Here is a 20,426-nt window from a genome sequence, read left to right on the forward strand (position 1 = left end):
GTAATGACCTCTCATGGCAAGGAACCCACAAATTATTCCGATCAGTTTGCTGTATGAAATATCTTCCAACAGTCGGGGAAAAAAAAAAAAAAAAAAGGAACATCTTCATTTTCCCCACAACTCGTCCAATCTAATGTGTACTTTAAGGAGACAGGGAACCACATCAAAGCCAATTTCACTCCACGCAAGAGGGCAAGCCCGTGACAAAGGATATAGCAGGATAGAAACGAATACTCACAGGCAGACTTCAGCAAGAAATCGCACATTGCTGGTAACAGCAGCAGAGACCACAGAATGCAGGCACCTTCCAACACAGAGGAAGTCAAAACTGAAGACTGGCAGCCTCAAAACCAAATTGTATCACATATCTCTACTTTAGTTGTCACATTCTGTCCTGGAATGAGGTGGTAACTTACTGCCCTGAATCCCAGCACAGACAATACTACTCAAACAATTGAGGTGCGCTGACCTTGGGCAGCCACCAGGTACCCACCAAACCAATCTCCCTTTCCTCAGCAAGGCAGAGGAAAACACCACGAAACAACTCGTAGGTTGAGACAGACAAGAAGCTCGCTCTCTCTAGTTACACTCGCAGGCAAAACAGACTTGTCTTAGGGAAGATTAAATTAATTTATTGCCCAGTAACAGAGTAGGAGAGTAAGAACTACAAGCAAACTAAAACCACCTCATCCCCAGGCTCAACTTCAATCCCAATTCTTTTGCCTCCTCCCTCCCTGAGCAGCACAGAGGGATGAAGAATTGATGTTGCAGTCAGCTCGTAACACCTCATCTCTGCCGTTCCTTCTTCTCGCCCTGCTCCATGCGGGGTGCCTCCTGTGGGATGCAGTCCTTCACAAACTGCTCCAGCAGTGGGCTTCTCATAGGCTGTAGTTCTTCACAGCTGCTCCAGCGCAGGTCCCCCTAGGCCGTAGTTCCTGCCATGAAACCCACTCCCATGTGGGCTTTCTATGGGCTGCAGTTTCTGCCAGAAGCCTGCTCCTGTGTGGGCTCTCCACAGGCCAGATCCACCTGCTCCAACGTGGGGTCCTCCATGGGCTGCAGCGTTGTTATCTGATCCACTGTGGTCCTCCATGTGCTGCTCGGGGACAGCCTGCATCAGCACAGTCCTCTCCATGGGCTGCACCAGCACCTGGAGCACCACCTCTCCTCCTTCACTGACCTTGGCGTCTGCGGGGTTGTCTCTGATGTTCTCTCTCTTCTCTCCCAGTTGCTGCAGAGCGGTACAGCAGTGTTTTGGTTTGTTTTTTTAAAGCCTTTCTTAAATAGCGCGGAGGCACAACCAGAATCACCCATTAGCTCATCTTTGGCCACTGGGGGGTCCCCTTTCCATGCAGGTTGGAACCAGCTCTAACCACAATGGGGCAGCTCCTGAACGCTTCTGGAAGAGGCCACCCCTGCAGCCCCCCTGCTACCAAAACCTTGCCACAAACTGAATACAACGTTAAAATGCAAAACTTTAAATTAAGGCTAAGAGTTTCAGTTTCAAGACAAGAGAGTTCCAGTTTTGAGACAAGAAATAGCAAATCAAGTTTGTAAAATATTTAATAGAGCAGTTTCCCAGACTCCTGACCAGACTCCTGACCAGAATCATAACCAGACTTCTAAAAAGTATATATATTTTTAGATCTGAAAATTTGTCTTTATTTTTGTTTTTTTTTACAAAATGGATTCCAGGAAGTTTAAAAGGCAATATCATAGAGGACTTAGGCGCAGAAATCAGGTGTAGTCATTCAAAGCATTCAAGTAGGAATATGGTAATATAAATATTTGAAAAGCATCTTTTATCATAAATGTTCAAAACAAAATGTATAACTCATTCCAAACTAAAAATTGAGCTTTATAGCACATATTTCCCTGAACAGAAAAAATAAGTAACTTTTGAAATATTTCTAAAGGCCTGAAAGCTTTTTCCTTGGTTAGTTACATTAGAAGACTTGCCTTTAATTAAATTACTTCCTTTCCAAATATGGAAAGTATTACATCAGTCCACTGTTAAAACAGACAATATGTTGCAAATTAATTCTGGTATAATATGTTCCAACAAAGCCTAGTGTATAAAGGTGCTGAGGTGGCTTTGAGTTTAGTAGTCATCTCCTCGGCTGACAACCTCTTTGCATGTTGGGCGCAACAGTATAGTGTGCTCAAACTGTGCTGTGTACGAGCCTTTGATGTCGCATAGGGGAGGATATGGATCCACTATACCCAAGTCGCACAGGTTCTTCAGTGCCATTAGGTATTTACTCTCTCCCAGGCGATCTAGCCATCTGCGGCAGAAGGCAAGAGTACCAAAGTTTTCATTGATAACATTTAGCAAGTGTTTCGCTCTTGGAAGCCTAGGGGAAAACAAAGAAGAACATGTTTGAGAAGGAAGAGGCATCACCAACAAGCATTCACCACAGAAATAAAAAACACTGATTAAAAAATAGTTCAGGTTCCAAAGTGTGTTAGGACTGCACAGTCCTGGGATATTTTTCTACACCAGATATTCTGTTCACAAAAGAAAACGCATTTTCCTACTGAGAAGAGACATCTTTCAAAACAAGCCTGAATGCTGCCAAGCACACTGCCCAACCATACCAAACAGAGGAAGTTTCATTGTGAACATATCGCCATCTAACTACCCAGGCAAGATGAAACGCAATGACAGGAATTAGTCTCTTAATTATTAAAGGATGTCTTTGTTGTTTTGTTTTTTAAAGAGAAAAGCAGAATTCCAAGGTGGTTAATATTCTGAACTGATTTGGTAGTAAGCTCAGTGGTTTAAAATTCCCAAGTTTTCCTTTTGAAGTCAAATACTTGGTAAGTTTTTCATTCATATTTCTTACAATACATGAATGTCAACATTAGACATTTATAGATAGACTAAGGAATAAACTCGTGTCCAAGTATCAGTGGTTCCTTTTCCAACCACTATGTTAAGTATATTCCCACCCCCTCTTTTTTCAGATTATTAGATTGTTCTATGGAGACAGAAGTTTCTGGAATAGCATCTCAGCCTGCTATGTTTCTAACCATAACAGTCTTCAGTTCAGAAAATGTCACAGTCCTAGAAATGCTAAAACACTTACATTTTCAGTGAAAACTGGAAAACAATGTGCCATTTCATTTTATAGCAATATACCAAGCCTGAAATTTAAAAACCACAAAATACCTACACAAACAAAAGAAGTGACCTGAATAGCTCAATATATTCTGGGAACAACACTAAGACAAGATTACGGCACAAAACCATAATAAAGATTTTTTTTTTTGTCTATACATTTTATATAGACCGATACAGCAACAAGGTCTATACATTATTATAATGACCAAAATTCCTGAAGATCGGGCGTCTTCTCCATTTTCAGGTATGTTAGAATAGTTCCGTGTTGTTCCAGATTTACAATCTGAGCTCAGGTGCTTGTTTCAGAACACATTTCATAACAAGAACATTGCCAACAATACCCTTCGAATCCTTTGAAAGCATTATTAATTAGTGAAGAAACTGTATCTTATCAAATCTGAACCCAAAGAGGGTGGCAGCTGTAGCGCAATATACTGAACAGCAACAACAAAAAAATAATCCAACCTTATCGGCACGTGCCCAACATCAAAGTTCTTCATATAATGAGAACACTCCATGTCATCATGAACAACACCTTTTCCTGTGCTACCAAAGGTTTCTATAGCATATACTTCACCTTCCTATGAAGGAAGAAAAAAAGGAACATGTTATAATATGAAAATAAGCGACACCAGGCCATTCTGATATAACCATCTCAGTATAACAATCTATGAATACAAGTAACTAAATGCAAATAGACTCAATCACCAAACCAATTTAGAAGAAAAAAATCAATAAGGACATTTCACATGGTAAATTTACAGACACCTCCAAATAATCAGCTATTTTTATTAATACCATCTTATTTGTTTCAAGCCATAGATATCAGCATGTTTCTAGTCACAATTTGTCAGGTCATTGCAGCTAAAATGTTGTTGAAGCATGTACCATAGCTATGAAACTACACTCTGCTGCAAAACATTTGCTGAGTGGGAGCAATTCTCCTTTGCTATTCAGATAGCAGTCCTAAGAAATGTATAGTTTAGACACAGCAAATAGAAGTTGATTACAAAGACTTACTGCACTGAGGAACTTTCTGCCCAATTTCTGCGAGAATATTCTGGTAGCAGCTGCTAGTATAAACCCTTAACCTGTTCAATTCCATTCCACAAGATGAATTTCTTCAACAAATGAAGGTGATCTACATCTGCAAGGGCATTATCAAAATTCTAGCCAAGAACATGCTGAAATGCCTTTACATAAACTCCTTTCTGCCAAGTGCATTCACATATCCTTATTTGCAGGACTGTGAGAAAGGGACACAAACAGGATAGGGCATCAAACAACTAGATTTTTTTTTCCCCCAATATATCAGACTACTTTGAAAATAAGAAGCCATATGAAAAAGAATAACCCAGGCTTCAAATTAAATAAAAACTCTTAAAGATGTCACTGAATACTCAACTGATCTAATAAAAACAAAGACAACCTACTCAAAGTGTCACCAAAAAAATTCACGCCCACTTTTTCAGAATAAAGACCATCAGAGGCTGTATTCCCCTCTGTCACAAAAAACCTCACTGGGTTGCAGTTTGATACTATACTTAGCACAGTACAGTAAGAGCCTGGCTACGCTCCATATTCTTCACTGGCAAAACTCACTGTCTTTAGTGGTGTCAGACTGTGTCCTAAGTAACCTCCAGAAGCTGAAGAAATTAAAAAACGTCTTCTCCCCAGTGTCTGGATATGCAATTAAAGCAGCCTTAAAGCTCTGAAATCTTTAAGCAAGATTTTCTTAAAGAACACAAGTTTTATACTACTGATATACTGATGACGGATGATGATATGCAAGACCTAGCCATTCATAAAGCTAAAACAAGGAGGGCATGATACAAACAAGGGCTTCTTCCTCCTTGCCTTCCCAGTACTCTTTACCCTTTCTGCACAGCCCTAGAAACAAGACGACAGCTAAAGATAAATTTTTCTGCTCACAACATTAAAAAAAAGATATGACCTTTGGGTAACGAGAGCAAGCCTATCTCAAAAAACAATGCTGTCCAGCCCATACCTTCTCCTATTCAGCTCTTACAAGTCTTGTTTACTGATAGGCTTACTAGTGATCACTGCTTATCAGTGGTCAGGCTTGGAATTAAATTAAAAGCTTCTTATTTCATTACCAATCTTTTAAATCAGCTTTCTCATCTTGTTAGAACACAAGCTTACATCAAAACAGCAGATAAATCTGAAATTATGCATCTTACTACTGTCTTTTTAATTGGTATAGCTTGCTGCATCGTGTACAACAATTCCTCTTCCTCGATCCAAAACACCATTCAAACAACACCTTTCACCTAACCTCTCACATTAACCAAAATATGCTCAACTATTTCACATCTGCACAGAAAAATATACTGGAAGCTTTTCAAGACGGGTATCATATCTAGCTGTATTTGAAAAGTCATCCATACTTACAACATTGCAGAAATATTTCCCACAAATTACCTAGGAAGTGAAAATTGTTTTTTTTTTAAACAGAGCAGACAAGGAAAAAGTGAGTGACCAGCAAGTCCAAATATTTTCCGTGCAGCCTCTGGTCCCTTCCATTCACCCCAGTCCGTGTTCCTGTCCTTATCCCTGCTCCTAAGCGCAACATTCCGACTAACACATACACACAGAAATAAACATGTACAAGTTTCCATAAGCACTAAGGCTGTTCAGATAGTTTCTCAGTGTCTATTAAAAAATTAAAAACGCAGTCACAAAAGCTATCGCTCCATTACAGGAACACTACAAATTTGGAGTTTTCCTCTACAGTTATCAACCACCAGGATCACAAATATGACACATTAGGACCACACAGGAAATACTTATTCTTGAAATGACAGTTGGGAAACTTCACAAAAAAATTTACAAACTCTACTTACCTCCATTCTTGTGGCTTCTCCTCCTTTCACAATGGGCACGGTTTTTCCAGCATGTATCCTGTATGGCCCAATTGAGTGCCCGTTCAAATTACGAATTGGTTTCACTTTTGAAGGAAAACATTAGCGTTACAGGCAGCTTCCTAACAAATTAGCGCTAAACCCTTCAATGCAATTTGATTTATTAGTCCATATTAAAACTACAGCAGTGCCCCACCATATTGCATAGGAACTAAACACAAAACTATCCATACATCTTGCACAAATTCCAGCCAGGTAAGACTGATTACAGCACAGAAAACTATTATTAAAGACTAGTGACTTCACCAATAAGAAAAGTTATTAATAAGCCGGACAGAAGGCATCACATTATTTCTATATTTGGAAACAGTTTCTTATCCTTCATCTTATCTACTAAAGATACACTACTTGGAAGGACAAGCAAAGAACATTCCTTCAAAGTCCAACAAACCCGAGAGAAACATGTATTTATGCAAGTTACGCATACCATGCTTCTAGTAAAGAAGTCTTTTCACTATGATACAAACAAATCGGTGTTTATACAAACATATATACCTAGTAAAGAAAAGAACCTGCCTTGGTATGTTTTGCCATCAATTTCAACTTCGTAGGACTCCATAACTTCTTGTATGGCCTCCCCCACATCACAGAGACGTACGTCTATTCCCGCACACTGGAAATGAAGTACAAATGTAAGTGGAAAAATATTTGCAAAGCTCACTGTAAAAGACTCAGTAGACAATTTGTGTAACGATCATACCTTTATTCCAGTATTAGTGGCATCCTTTACAGCTTGTAATAGTCTGTCATATTTTGGATTGAATGTGACTGTAAAAGCACAGTCAATAATACGACCTGAAATCAGAAGTTAATTAGCTTCACAGTTTCTGCATTGAAAACATGTTTTCAAAATTGTAATTCAAATGAAAAACTAACCACTAATGTGTGTCCCAAAATCTATTTTGCAAATATCATCGTACTGCAGCACTGTTGGATCTCCAGCGTTGGGAGTGTAGTGGGCAGCACAATTGTTCAGAGAGCACCCAGTAGGAAATGCAAGGCCTGCATTTAAGCCATTTTCCTTTATCAGCTTACGTGAGCAGTCTTCAAGTTTTTCACTAAAGGGCAGAGGGGAAGGAGAAGAAAAAAAAAAAGATAAGTGTCATTATTTCTTATGATGACTTCAAATAAATTAAAGCAAGAACAAAACCTCAGAAAAATAGTCTTCATTTGAAATCTTAAAGTACTTCTATGCTAATTAGAAAGAGACCCTAGACTGGAAAACATAACCACAATCATTATCTTCAACTCTGTGTTGCTTTTTCTGCTCTTTTGTAGAGTAGAAACATCAAGCACTTCACTACTGTTTTTAATCTAAATTGAAAAGATGCATCTCTTATAAGCTACATTTACTCTGTTCTTCCAGAGTAACACTTATAAAGTTAGTTTACCCAAACTGAATGCCCTACTTTTTTTTCCTTAAAGTTATATCCTGGTAACTGTTACAACAGCAATAATATAGTCTTCTCATTCATTAAAAAATCCAATTAAAGAAGGACTGTATATTTATTTAACATTAAGGAATAACTGCAATAAAAATAAAACCTTACAAGACTAGCATTTGTCCTTGGTTTTTGTCTACTCTCAAGTTTTTGGCCACTGGAAGGCTACAGATGGCTGTCCATCAGTGCATACCCCTACAGTCACTGTGAATGATGCAAACTGCAACTCGCATCAGTGCGGCACAATTCTGATTTCATTTAAGAGAGCTATTCACTCAGAGCAGTCTGGAAAAAGAAAAGAGCTTATTTTAATAGGCAAGTCCCCACAGCCTTAAGTATTCTAGGAAGAAAAGTCATGTTTTGAGAACATTATTGCTTATAACTAAAATAGTCAAACTACGTACTCAACATGACAGATTTGTTTCAGCCAGAGTACTGATTACTAAGGCAGCTGTCTGTCTTTTGCTTTCCCTGATGGCACATTATTTCCTTCCACTACCCCTCACAGAGTTATCTTAGGGCTCAGCTCTGATAAGCTTTCTTACTATCCTTCTTGTCAGCACAGTCCTCTGCTGTATCAGGCTGAAAGCACCTGTATTTGGAAGCTAAACCGTCCTGGATTTGTGTAATACTCAGACAGAAGACATTCACTCCAGATAAACTGAATGATAGAGAACGGAATAGTTGGAAGAGTCAAGAGAATCCATCCAGGCATATTATTTCTTTAAGCTTTACCTTAACCAAACTCATGTTTATTTTAACCAATTTGTTCAGTTATTTCTTATCAACTGACAATAACACAAGTAGTGTTTCTGTGTTCCTCCAGAAACAGTCAGGGAAGACGAAATATAGATGAAATCCCCCTGCCCTGGACTGCATGTATTCCTGTGCAGTTTCTTTACCTCCTCCCCAACACCTAGCCACAGACGGCACTTGTGCAATGCTTATCTAGATAACATTTCACTTACAATTCCGGCAAAGTGAGAAAAGCTACCACTATCACTGCATCTCTACACTGCTGCAGAACTTGCATGCATGAGTAGCAAGGGCAGAGAACAGTAAAATCAAGCTCAAAGTAACTGAGCATAAATGAAAGCTGTTTGGCGTTCAGTAGCATTGAGTAGCACTCAGGCCCTGTAAAGCTGCACAAGCTATGAATCTGCTATAAGAGGAAACGTGAAATAACCGGGGATACTGTTTGCATACTTCAAACTGAAACCTCCACAACACTCATGACACAGTCAATTAAGCACACAAAATTGAAACTAAATCCCTCCCCACGATGGAGAAAGAAGAAAAATCAGTAGCAGGAGTCTTTGAGAAGATCTATGTCCTCACCAGATTTCTATCATCGTCATTCCAGGTTTTATCCAGCTCATAACGTATTTCCTCACTTGTCTGTGTGCCTCTGCAGCCTCCCGAAAATCATTCCAGATTTCCTCACTGGCTTGGTCTAGCGCTTTCTTTTCTTCACTGGTTATTCTCCAAGCTGCAGTTCGCCTTCAAAATAAAGCATGTCATGAAAAGTTATTGCAACTATAACCACAGTAGAAGTTATAATTTCTGTCTAAACTGCAAAGTGTTTATTAACCAGTCAGGCCTACATTCTAGCTCAATAGAGGACATCATCATTTATACATTTTTCAGAATAAAGGAAGCCTATAAAAATTAATCAGCACCACATACTGGCATCTGTGAAAGGTATTAACCCTGCAGCCAGAAAAATTAGTTATGCATACATGTACGTTTAACTCAGTTATACTGCGAACCAAATTACTCCCTTTTCATCTTTGAAAGCCTTACCTTCCAACCTTCCCCAAACCAGTATTTTTGAACGATGCATGCTGCTCTTCAAGGAGACGGAACAGGCCGATAAAATTCATACCAACACGCTCAATTGTACCTTGAGTTTAGCAGTACAACTCACTGCAACACACTCTGCTCAGGCAAGAGGTTTCTTACTTGAATGATTTTGCTTTCATTCTAGCAGTGCTCAGAGAAGAATCTTGGCACAGAAGCTACTTGCCCAGAAACTGTCACGGACGCAGACAATAAGCTCCTTCAAAATTTAAAAGCCTGCAGTTTCAGCAATATTTTTGCCCAAGCTCAGAATATTTACATAACTATACTTCATGCAGTGCATAGTAACGGTGACACCTGCCAGGAGGCTACTTTCTGGATTTGCTGGACTGTGAATTAACATTTGTTACAGGAAAATACCATTATCCTGGAACTTTGTCTCTTTGATAGGTTCACAGAACAAATACAAGAATAATTTGAATACAACACTAAATATAAGATTAGTTTTTGAGTATTTTTTTTATTCTGCCAGAGACCATACAATTACAGTTCCAAGAGGAAAAAATAAAGTAATTTCAGCACTCCATCAGCTGTCAGAACCTAATTAAAGGACTACTTCTCTGACTATGAAATAGAGAGAACCTTCAAATAGTGAAGCTGAAGCCCTGTAATGACAAAGAAAACCCTAATGATGACTCAAAGAGCTTTGTACACCTTTTGCAGGAGGAGTACTACTAAAAACAATAAGCATCTGCACATCCTCGTAGGCAGGTCATAAAGGAAAAGCAATGGAGGACAAGATAGGCCAAAGATGCTGAACTATGCCAAAGCTTCTGAAATCTTCTGAAATGCGAAATCAACTTTTACCTTTATATAAAGTCGGCTGATTCCAAGCAATTGAATATGCAGAGTTAAAGGATTACTTTTTGAAACCCAGAAGTGTAGCAACTTATCTGTTTCATAGATACTTAATTCAGCTCCACTGTCAGAGTTTTCTTCACAGCCAAAGAACAGGTATGAGTGAGCAAAGAGACTCACAGAGTTACAGTAGATGGGGTTATATCAGCCTGGCAGCCAGTCACTAGTGGGGTTCCTCCACAGAGCTCCATTTCAGGGCCAGCTCTCTGCTGTGCTCTCATCAATGACTTACATGCAAGACTAAGCAAGTTTGTGGATGACACTAAATTGGGAGGAGCTGCTGACTCCTTTCAGGACAGAGGCCACAGAGAGATCTCAACAAATTCAAGGGCTGGGTGATCACCAACTACATGAAGTTTAACTACAGCAAGTGCTGGATTCTGCACCTGGGAAGGGGCAACCCTGGATATACATACATGGGGGGGGGATGAGAGGCTGCACTGACTGCACTGACATTTGTGGAGTTCAAGAAGCATTTGGACAACGCTCTCAGACACATGGTCTGCTTTTTGGGTGGTCCTGTGTGGAGCCAGGAGTTGGACTCGATGATCCTTGTGGGTCCCTTCTAACTCAGGATGTTCTGTGATTCTGTGACTATGTCCTGCAATTTTGCTGCATTTTAAACGGAGTATTTATACGGTATTACAAGGCCTGCAATTCTAAGGCAGAGTTATAAACAAAGAAGGACAATAGGCTCTTCCACAAATTTCTTCTTATTCTGAGCAGAGAATCCAAATATTTTGAGACACTTTTGCTTGTCTCCCTTAAACTTCCTGCTCCTTTTCAGATAGAGCAAGAGCAGTGCAAGGGGAGAAATTCCATGCTCTGAGCACTGTTCTGAGCAGTCTTCTTGCTCAAGCGAGCACCACAAGTATTGCCCTTAACTCACAGAACTTGCCTTAAAACTGATAAATTCCACCAAAACAAGCAACAGGCTACAACACCGGAGTCTGCTCGCTGCTCTTCGAAACTGGACTACAGCCAGCACACCAGTCACGTCACACGCGATAGAAAAGGCACACTGCAGAAAAATGATAGGGAGATGGACCCAAGGGTCCTTTCCAACTGCCCCAGATTCCAGCAGGGAACACCCTCCAGTAGCAAGAGCTTGCTGCCAGCCTGGGCAGCTGCTCTGCCAACAGTCACGGCCTTCAGTGCAAACTCCAGCAAACTGGCAGGAAACCGTTCTCACCCTATCATACTCTATTTCAGTGGACGGTCACTTTGTGCAAGACAACTAGGGGACAAAGTAACCTTCGCAGTTAAAAGTATTTTATCAGACCCAAAGTATTTTGCTGCCAAACTGCCACCTGGGAGCTTAGGAAAGGAGGCTACTAGAAATCCTGCTCGGGCCGAAGCACTTCAGGACACATGAAGGTGATAGGAAAGCATAAAACAACAAATAAAGATCAGTTGAACAGACAAAGGTCTCACATCAAACATACCAACAGCTAACAGGTACAGGAGTAGATAAGCTTTTCTGAGGAGTTTCCTAATGTGCTGGCTACCACATAAATCAGCTTAAGAAGTTCGCCTCCTGCTCCAAGCTGTTTCTACCTTTCACTCTAGTTCAGTCCCCAGTTTTCACTAGTACAACTTTTTATAGGATTCTGCTGTAAAGCAGATTTTAGTGATCAAAGATACTAATCCTACAAAAGGATTCCGCCAAATGATTTTAACCCAGATAATAGCATAGAGACAGAAACAAACAAGTAGGGACAAGAATTTCTTACACCAGCTTTACGAAATCATGAAAAACTGCTTATAGCTTTCCTGCCCTTCATGTAGTCATTTCAATTCAGGCATCTTTAAAAAAAATGCAAGCCTTCAAATAGAACTCAATATCCAAGATATGAAAACATCAAAGCTCTTAGTCTGTTGCCTATACAAAAATTGATTCTCTGCTACTGTTTCCCCTGAAAATTGAACGATACCCATTTTTAGCTCAACTTCCTGCACAAAATCCAGAATTCTAGGTTGATGAGAGGTAACTTTAGGAAGTATGTGACATGAAGAGTTAAGAGTAGAAGTACAGACCTTTTTTGAAATTAAAGACAAAACCTCGTTGACCTCAGCATGAATAGCAGAAGCGGCACAAAGATGCCACACCAATATAAAAAAATATTATTTGGAATGGGAAATATTTTAGTGCCTATGTCAGCCACTAATTTAAGTAACTGCTTATGCTAGGAAATGCTGAAGTAGCACCATTAAGATTTTAATATTTACATTAGGAATGAAACTAAGCAAATTTAAGCAAATTATATAAAGAACCTAATTCAGGTTCCTTAGAAGAATATATTCTTCTTTCACTCTCAGAAAAAGAACGTTTTCAGTACAGAAAATATGCTCCACTTATATCCTGCTAGAAAAGCTTCTTTCAAATGAATAGTAGCCAACCCAGAGCTAAACATTTAATCTTCAATAGCTGGCTAAGTAACTGAGGTGTAAAAATCGTATGTCGTTTGTTAAAGAGCTATGAACATGCTTGCAATGTTTATAATCTAATTTCCTGAAGTACTTACACAATGCCCTTCTGAATGTGACATATACATACACAGACAAACACTCGACTCTTAGGCATGAAAGAGTCATTGCTGGATCAGCCCTTCAGGACTATCCTGTGAAAGCCCTATCATCAGCACGCGAATGCCGCGCATACAAAGAAGGCGGTCATTTATAAATAAATATGAACATACCTTGTGATCAAATTGGAGTCATTAGAGAGAAGAAAAGACTTCCTCAAAAAGATGCTTTAATTTCTTGAAAGTGAAACCATATAATCTGTGAGTACCTGAGCACAATTTATAGGATGTACTGGACTCTGAACTACATTGCATACTCTCTATAAAAAAATGGGCAATGGCTTTAAACAACTGTTTCAAATTACTTTTTGAAAAAAACACTCATTGAAAAATAACATTTATATTTTGGAAAGCATTGTTTAACTACTGCCCTCCCATTTGTACTTGCATTTCCAGAGTTTTGATCTAAAGTTTCCTAGGAAGTTTGTAAAATCTTATTTGGTCTTTTCATTCAGATTTTCATGCATTTCAAGCTGATTGCCTTCCCCCACCCTCCATAGAGATAAAAAAAAAAAAAATGACCTTCCACAACACTTTCCATAGGAAAAGTCAGGAAGCTTGCTCAAGCTGGTTTGTATATTCTATTTCCTAACAAAGCATAAGGCAACGATAGTACCCTGTGAAACATAAGGATGAAGATCTCTGTTCTAGTACACCACTAGAAGGTATTACTTGTTTAGCGAAATTGCACATTATTCCCATGCCACTATGAAACGTAGAAGACAGGGCAGGTTATAACACCTACGTATTCATACAAAGACAAGCAAAGTGCAGAAAATGCCACTTCAGCTTTTAAATTCAACTCTCACTAAACTCTCTCCTACTCCATGACTGACATGTCTCTACAGAGAAAAAAAAACAACAGTGGACAAACTTATTAGGCTACCTTTTCCTCTTTAGTTTAACCACAGATCCAGTCTGGGACTACAATTATTAGTTTCCATTATCTCAATCAAACAGCCAGATGAAAACTTAGGAGAAACTATTTGTAATAAATAATCTTTTCCTTTACTCATTCCAATAGTTTCAGGGAAAAATATTGTTACATTTTAAGAACATTTTTCCCCCCTCCCATTTTTGAAAATAAAGTGTAAGAGGTCTATACATGGAGGCAACAATTATAAGGAATAAATTATATTAATGACAAAATGCTAATTAGCGACATAAGAATAGAAACCCACAGGGGAACAGTGAGCTGACAACATGCAAATTCACTGCTGCATATCTGTTACCACCTTTAAGAGCTTAAAAATGAAAGCTATAGAGGCCAAGGAAATGACTACATGGCACCACATACAGATCTTCCCTCTTTGTAGTGCACAGCAAAGACAAGAGAATTCTACACGAGAGGGATGAATGTAGGAACTACTTTCAGCTGCCTGTTTGTGCAAACCAGAGCTGGAAATGCATATGAAAAAACAGCCCTGTTTGAAAAGTGTTTTTACTGATCATCCCACAACCATTGAAACTCCCTTCTACACCAAACCTAAAGTCAACAATTTGATGTGTGGAAAGCAAGACTAATAATAATAAAAACAATAAATTAAAAAACAAGAACAACTCAGTAAAAGTTCACAACTAGGAAGAAAACTATTAAGTGTTGGAGTACTTAAGACATCCATAGAGATGATCTGGTGGTTTTATAAAAAGGAGTATTTTGTTACGTTCCTTTTATTCCTTTAACATGATGTGGAACGCTTCATTTTTATTTATTTCAAATAGCCACAAAACATGTCCCATAAATTCATTTAATCAGGGGAAAAAAAAAGGAAAACTGGTAGAAAGAATCCTGTTAACTAGGGACTTGACTTTGAGTTGGATCAAATCATTGAAACAAGACTTCCTTCTTAAGCACTGACTCATAAAGCAAAAAAACCCATAAAGTTTATTTTTTGTTTATAGCTATTAATATAAATTAATTTCACTAATTCTAACAATATAAGGGTATTTTCCTGGCACTTTATCACCTGACACATCACTTAGTACCTGCCAAGAGTCCGTCTTTATTATTCACTTTTCCTGAATCCCCCAGGATTGGGAGCATTATTTAGCTAAAAAAAAAAAAAAGAAAAAAATTCAAAAAATTTAGCCATTCTCCTAGTCAGTTAACAACAGATTTATTCACACTCCACAACTGCCACCTAAGACTCTCTATACAGTTTCTTCTCCCTCTGGAGTTCTCCCTTTTATTTCTTCAATAACAGGGGAGAGGGGGAAAAAAGAAATGAAAAAAAATCTAAGCTCATCTGTCATACTAGGGATAGACTAGAAAGATGCAGTTATTTTATGATCAAAATCTCTCTCCAACCTCTACCCTTAGAAAAGTCTCTTGCAAAACTATTTGTGTTCAGAAACTTTCACCTGAAGCCTTTGCTACTGGTGAAAAGAGTTAATATACTATGAAGAAAAGCAATTAAAATCATATTCTACAGTTCAGTTAGTACTTTTGACTCTACAAGAAAGCAAACTACAGAAGTTACTAAAATATGAACTTACTTCTTGCGTGCAATGTGAGAAACTCTCCCCCAAAACAGCTGCATAACCATCTCCCATCTCGCTAAATTTCAAACCTTCTCACAACTCTACTTTATACTACATCTTTCTTGCAAGCCGTCTACCGACATCCTGTTGGTCCCTTGGTCTTAAGGTGCCCTGCTTCATGGCAATTCTGCTCATAAAGGCCGTACTTCAATTAAAAGGGCAGGGATGGAAGAACTTTCTGTTCTGAAGACCTCCATTCAAAAAGTTGTTAGATGATCCAATTTAAAAAAAAAAAAAGGCACATTACAACTCAATTTTAAATTTGTTCATTTAGTTCCACATTAAACGTTTGCAATTCGGCACGTCTAGATGACAGTATTTACTTTTTACACTTAAAGTACTCACCCATCTTGCGTTGGTGGATATTCACATTCTTCTCCCTTTGGGTATATGTTGCTGGGAAATAGCTCACATATTGGAATAGAAGGTGGATCCGTCTGGACCTTAGCTGTTGAGTATAATTTTTAGAAGTTTAACACACGGTACACTGGAAAGTCTAAGTATCTTATTTCAACCTTGAAAGTTAAGCAACACGAGTTATTTAAGATCTCCTTTCTAGAATTTGGGCTTCTACCCAGAAGACATCCCATTATGATGCCCTCATATGACTTCATTTAGCCAATGCTCAAGGTGGCATTCAGGAACATCAGAAAGAAGAGAACTCAGCCAAACAGTCTACAGACCCAAACCACATCCCAAAATTTGTTTCACTGTCAAGCACAGCACTTACACAGGCTTAACCAAAAATTTATGCAAAGTCTGTATTTATTTTTGTGCTTGATACCTACGTCCTTTCTTCTTTTTCTTCTTCTTCTTCTTTTTCCCTGTTGCTCCATCTCCTTCACCCTCTCCATCTACAGAGAAACAAAGTGATGAACATCAAACAACTTTAAAGAACCAAACAATTTTGAATGGCATGCAAAACCATCTCGGCAGTCTGGAAACATTTATTTCACAGATAAATTTAACGGATTAAAAATATCCGGAAGCTGCCACCAAACCGTTAGCATTTTCAGTCCCTACACTAAGCACAAATGTAAGAAAATACTTCCAAAAGTTGATGACTTGAACATACTGCCAATCATGGGAAGAGTTCTCAAAGTCTTTCTTCAAATACAACTATTCTCAATTCACCCAAAAAGATGTCTGGGGTGGGGAGGGCATCAGAGAGAACTATTTTAGACACAACAGCTAATAAAGAGTTAGGGACCAACGCCTCAAACACATCTTCTGATGCTTCAGCTAAAGGAACTTAGTGTACAACACAACAAAAAAGCAGTAGCAAGTACAGATGACAACTCTTGGGTCAGAAAGAATTCAGTCTTGAGATAACAGGGAAAGTCACAACCAGCACCGAGTTGAAAGCACTGATTGTGCATGCAAGCACCAAGAATCAGTCAAACCATATTACATTCGCATTTGGGAGTTAACAATGACCCTGCGGACCTCACATTTGCTACATCTGATGCTTAGTTACTTCATACACGAGGAAGTACTTATCTAACGTGATGGTATCTAACTAAACATTCTGGACCTGCCCACGAGTTTATTTCAAAACGGTGAAGTGGTAGTCATTGACACTGAGAACATTTACTTTTATTTAAAGGGAAAAGTAAAATTGAAAGACCTTCCGGAGTCAATCAATTCAAAACGTTACTATTTTTAATGCACTTATACAGAAACTTGCATTTGCTCGTTTATTAAAAAACAAAACTGACCAGCTGTCCCAGTCACTAGATGTCAAGCCTCTCGTGATAGTCAGCGTCACCCAAATATTTATGTGGTAGTGACTGCTGTAATCCTGCAGATGGGGAAAATCTCAAAAAACGTGTCTGCCCTCAGCCCATTTTATCATCAAGTAATTTTTTTTTTTTTACTTTGAAAGTTAAAAAAAATTGAAAGCATAAATACTTTATGACTACAACGCAGTCCAGCCTAACAGATTCTCCATTAAGCAGTAATTCATACGCAGCTGACAATACTTAACAGCGCATATGTTATTTGTTTATAATGTGGTACATTTTCCACATTTCTTTCGACCTTGAGCTGTGGTCAAACCAAGAAACGAATTAGACGTGACTCTAGTTTAATCAGTGAATTTTTTTTTTTTTAGACCCTTAGGCCTAAACTGCACAAACAAAATAAAACATTTCTTTCTTAAATGTTATCACTGTTGCTGTTTGCTTATCATGGCTTCTTCATACACCACTGCACATGAATCTGTCATTTGCAAGCAAAACTGACTGGGCCTATGCTTTCACGTCCTTGAAGACTGCTGCAGAATAACTGTGCTGCCAGAAACATAACTACCGCATCTGACTAATACCCTGTTTGTCTTCAGGTTGTTTAGCTGGTATTGAAAAAAAAAATCTTCACCAGAAAAGCAATTTAAGATCATTGTGAAACTGAAGCCCATCCTTATGCTATTGTGGTATAGATATTTAATAACTTACTCTACCACTATGCATAAATGTTATCTATTCACTGCAACAGAAATCTGAAAAGCACTTCCTAATTGCTCACAGATTTCAAAAAGCACATAGGCTTATTTCTGAGGCCACTCAGTTACGGATTTTTTTTTTCTTTTAAAGAGGGTGGTTATTTTATTGGTTTTGGTCTAATGTCTTAAGGAACACCTCTACAACTACGCTATTACTACAACTACACTATTAAGATGTCAAGTTGTGATTACCAGTACAGGCAAGAACATGCAGTTGTCTTCAAAAAAAAAAAAGGGGGGGGGGGGAGCATTTTTCCCCCCCTTAAGAAATATTGTTCTTTCTCTAAAAATATATCCAAGTCTAATATGTGAAAAATAGGAAATTATTATTTCAGTGATAGCATCACTTAATATTTGGAGTTTTTAAATACTTTCTAATACTGTAATACTAATTGATAATACTGTAGAAAGCATAAAGAAAATAATATCATTTGTTGAAAGAACATTAGTATTGTTACAGCTACATCTCAGAGAAATATTGTTATCAGTAGATGAAATACAATCTAAGAATTCTTTTCATTGGATGGAATTTTCACTATCTTCCTCAATACTGCCTACTTGAGCATTATAGCAAAGCACATATCGTATTATCTTTCAATTCTGTAACCTGAAATATAGCATGAAAGAAATAATCCATCAGAATATACTTCTCAGCAAAATTAGTTATATAAAATTGAATGCTATATATAGTTTAATATGTTCAGAATATTCAAAATTTTATAAATGCCAACACTTACTTCTCTCAAAAAAAGTTTCTGCACCTGCTTTATTCAGTTAAACTCTGGAATGCTGAATCCCACCAACAATCTACTAATTAGATTTCTGAGCATGATATGGAACATTTTAGGGTGCTGAGACAACTTTTAATGCTGATTCACAAGAAGGAAACTAAATGAATAACTTGAGAAATGTATTTTCTTAAAAGTCCATTTCTATTTAACACCACCCATCAAAATGAAGAAAATACAGCATTTTTTATTATCTGATATTCCCACAGCAACGTGCATCCAGCCTGGATTTCAATACCAGACACTTCAAAGTTATTTGTTTAGAACATCACCAGTGTAGCACTGGCAACATGCAAGGCGTACGCCTTGCCCGTGCATTAATCTCTCCCCAGTTCAGTCCTAATGAAAAAAATCGGGATTACAGACAACGTGTGAAGTCACTGGTAAAGACTCTAAGACATTAAAGTGCTCCCTTGCAATTTTCTATTTTTTGTTCTAAACCAAGAATAAGAGAGATAATTTTGGAACATAACTTTATGTTGCCCATGGTAATGCAAATAAGAGCAATTTATAGTTTGCCTTATCTTAATGTTTCTCTGTGGTAATAAGATCCTTGAAAACAAGATGCTTTAACGCTTGTGATCACTTAAACGTATATAGCGATCACTTAAATGTACATGCATGCATGGCAGCTAAATTGTTGCAAGAAAATTAAGAAGTGTATATATAGCTGCATCTCATTTTTCCCAAACAAAAACACAGACCTCTGTAGATTTGTTAAAATGGAAGTCCAGGAAAAGGCTGAAAGTGGAAATGTCACATGAAAAAAAAAGTTACACTTGCCTTCATCATCATCATCTTTGTCTTTGTCCTCCAGTGTTTGCTTATCCAATTGTTTTGCTACATCATCGAGGGCACCTTCCACTTCTTTATCCGTTTCTTGTCCTGTTTGTAAAATTAAAATATGGCTTACGGTGCAATTACAGCTCTATGTCAGAAGGCAATAGTCCCCAAATATTTTTTAGAATACTGTGCTGTACTCATCCTATGGATACCCTATGGATGCCAGGACATAGCAACTTATTTTTTCAAAAGCAGATCCAGCGTGTAAGATCGTAGGGCCTGACAAGGACTGTTACTCAAACACGTGCATGAAGGGCACCTTACCCAAACACTTCTTACTTTCTCCTGCTAGAGCTTAACGCTTGCTGGCGCAGCCCCAGCCCGCTTTTGCGAGATAAAACGGGCGTGAGGCTTACAAACGCCCCACCACAGCGACCTGCCGGCCTGCTAACACAACCTCGGGCCGTGGTTCCCTCACCCGGACCTGCCGCAGCTCCCGGGGAGGCGGGAGGGCGAGGCAGAGGGCAGCGGGGCTCCCCCCTCCGCCGGCACCTGCCCTGGCCCTGCGGCTCCCCCTCGGCTCACACCGGGCCGGTGCCCCCCCGGCCCCCGGCCCCCCGCCCGCCGCCGCCGCCGCCGCCCCGTGCGAGGCCGCCAGCCGGGGCTCCGCGCGCCGTCCCCTACCCGCGGGCCCCGCTCTGCCCTTCTTCTTCTTCTTGCGCTTCTTCCTGGCGCCATCCTCCGCGCCGAGCCCCGCCGCGCCGCCCTCCGCGCCCTCCTTGTCGTCGGGCTCCGGCGGCAGCTCGCCGTTGAAGTGCTTCTCCGCCTCGGCCGCCTGCCCCACGGCCGCCATCTCGCCGCGGCCGCACCGCCTCCCGCACACGCCGCGAGCGCCCAGCGGCGGGGCCGGCCCTCCGCTCTATGGCGGGCGCGGCGCACGCCGGGAAGGCTGGAGGCCTCCGCCGGGAGGCGAGGAGGAAGAGGAGGAGGAAGAGGACGTGGA

The 20,426-nt window shown here is 39.5% G+C and overlaps 1 protein-coding gene across 1 annotated transcript; it reads right to left on the reverse strand.

Moving 5' to 3' along the window:
* Positions 1-1,644: 1,644 nt before the first annotated feature.
* Positions 1,645-20,389, reverse strand: METAP2 (methionyl aminopeptidase 2). The gene is made up of 11 exons (XM_040556956.1): positions 20,108-20,389; positions 19,424-19,525; positions 16,141-16,206; positions 15,698-15,800; positions 8,847-9,008; positions 6,943-7,124; positions 6,767-6,861; positions 6,583-6,679; positions 5,989-6,092; positions 3,590-3,705; positions 1,645-2,354 (listed from the first exon to the last, which is right to left on the reverse strand). Exons 1-11 carry the CDS (start codon positions 20,274-20,276, stop codon positions 2,102-2,104), a joined length of 1,449 nt encoding a protein of 482 aa, XP_040412890.1. The 5' UTR covers positions 20,277-20,389; the 3' UTR covers positions 1,645-2,101.
* Positions 20,390-20,426: the final 37 nt, after the last annotated feature.

This window comes from Cygnus olor, chromosome 1, assembly GCF_009769625.2.
Source record: "Cygnus olor isolate bCygOlo1 chromosome 1, bCygOlo1.pri.v2, whole genome shotgun sequence".
Lineage (NCBI taxonomy): Eukaryota > Metazoa > Chordata > Aves > Anseriformes > Anatidae > Cygnus > Cygnus olor.

Coding starts and splice junctions, on each gene's coding strand:
- METAP2 (XM_040556956.1), bottom strand. CDS start 20,276: ATGGCGGCCGTGGGGCAGGCGGCCGAGGCGGAGAAGCACTTCAACGGC. Junction 19,526..20,107: donor GGGCAGAGCGGGGCCCGCGG/GTAGGGGACGGC, acceptor TTTTACAAACAG/GACAAGAAACGGATAAAGAA. Junction 6,862..6,942: donor TTTTGGGACACACATTAGTG/GTTAGTTTTTCA, acceptor TTCTGATTTCAG/GTCGTATTATTGACTGTGCT.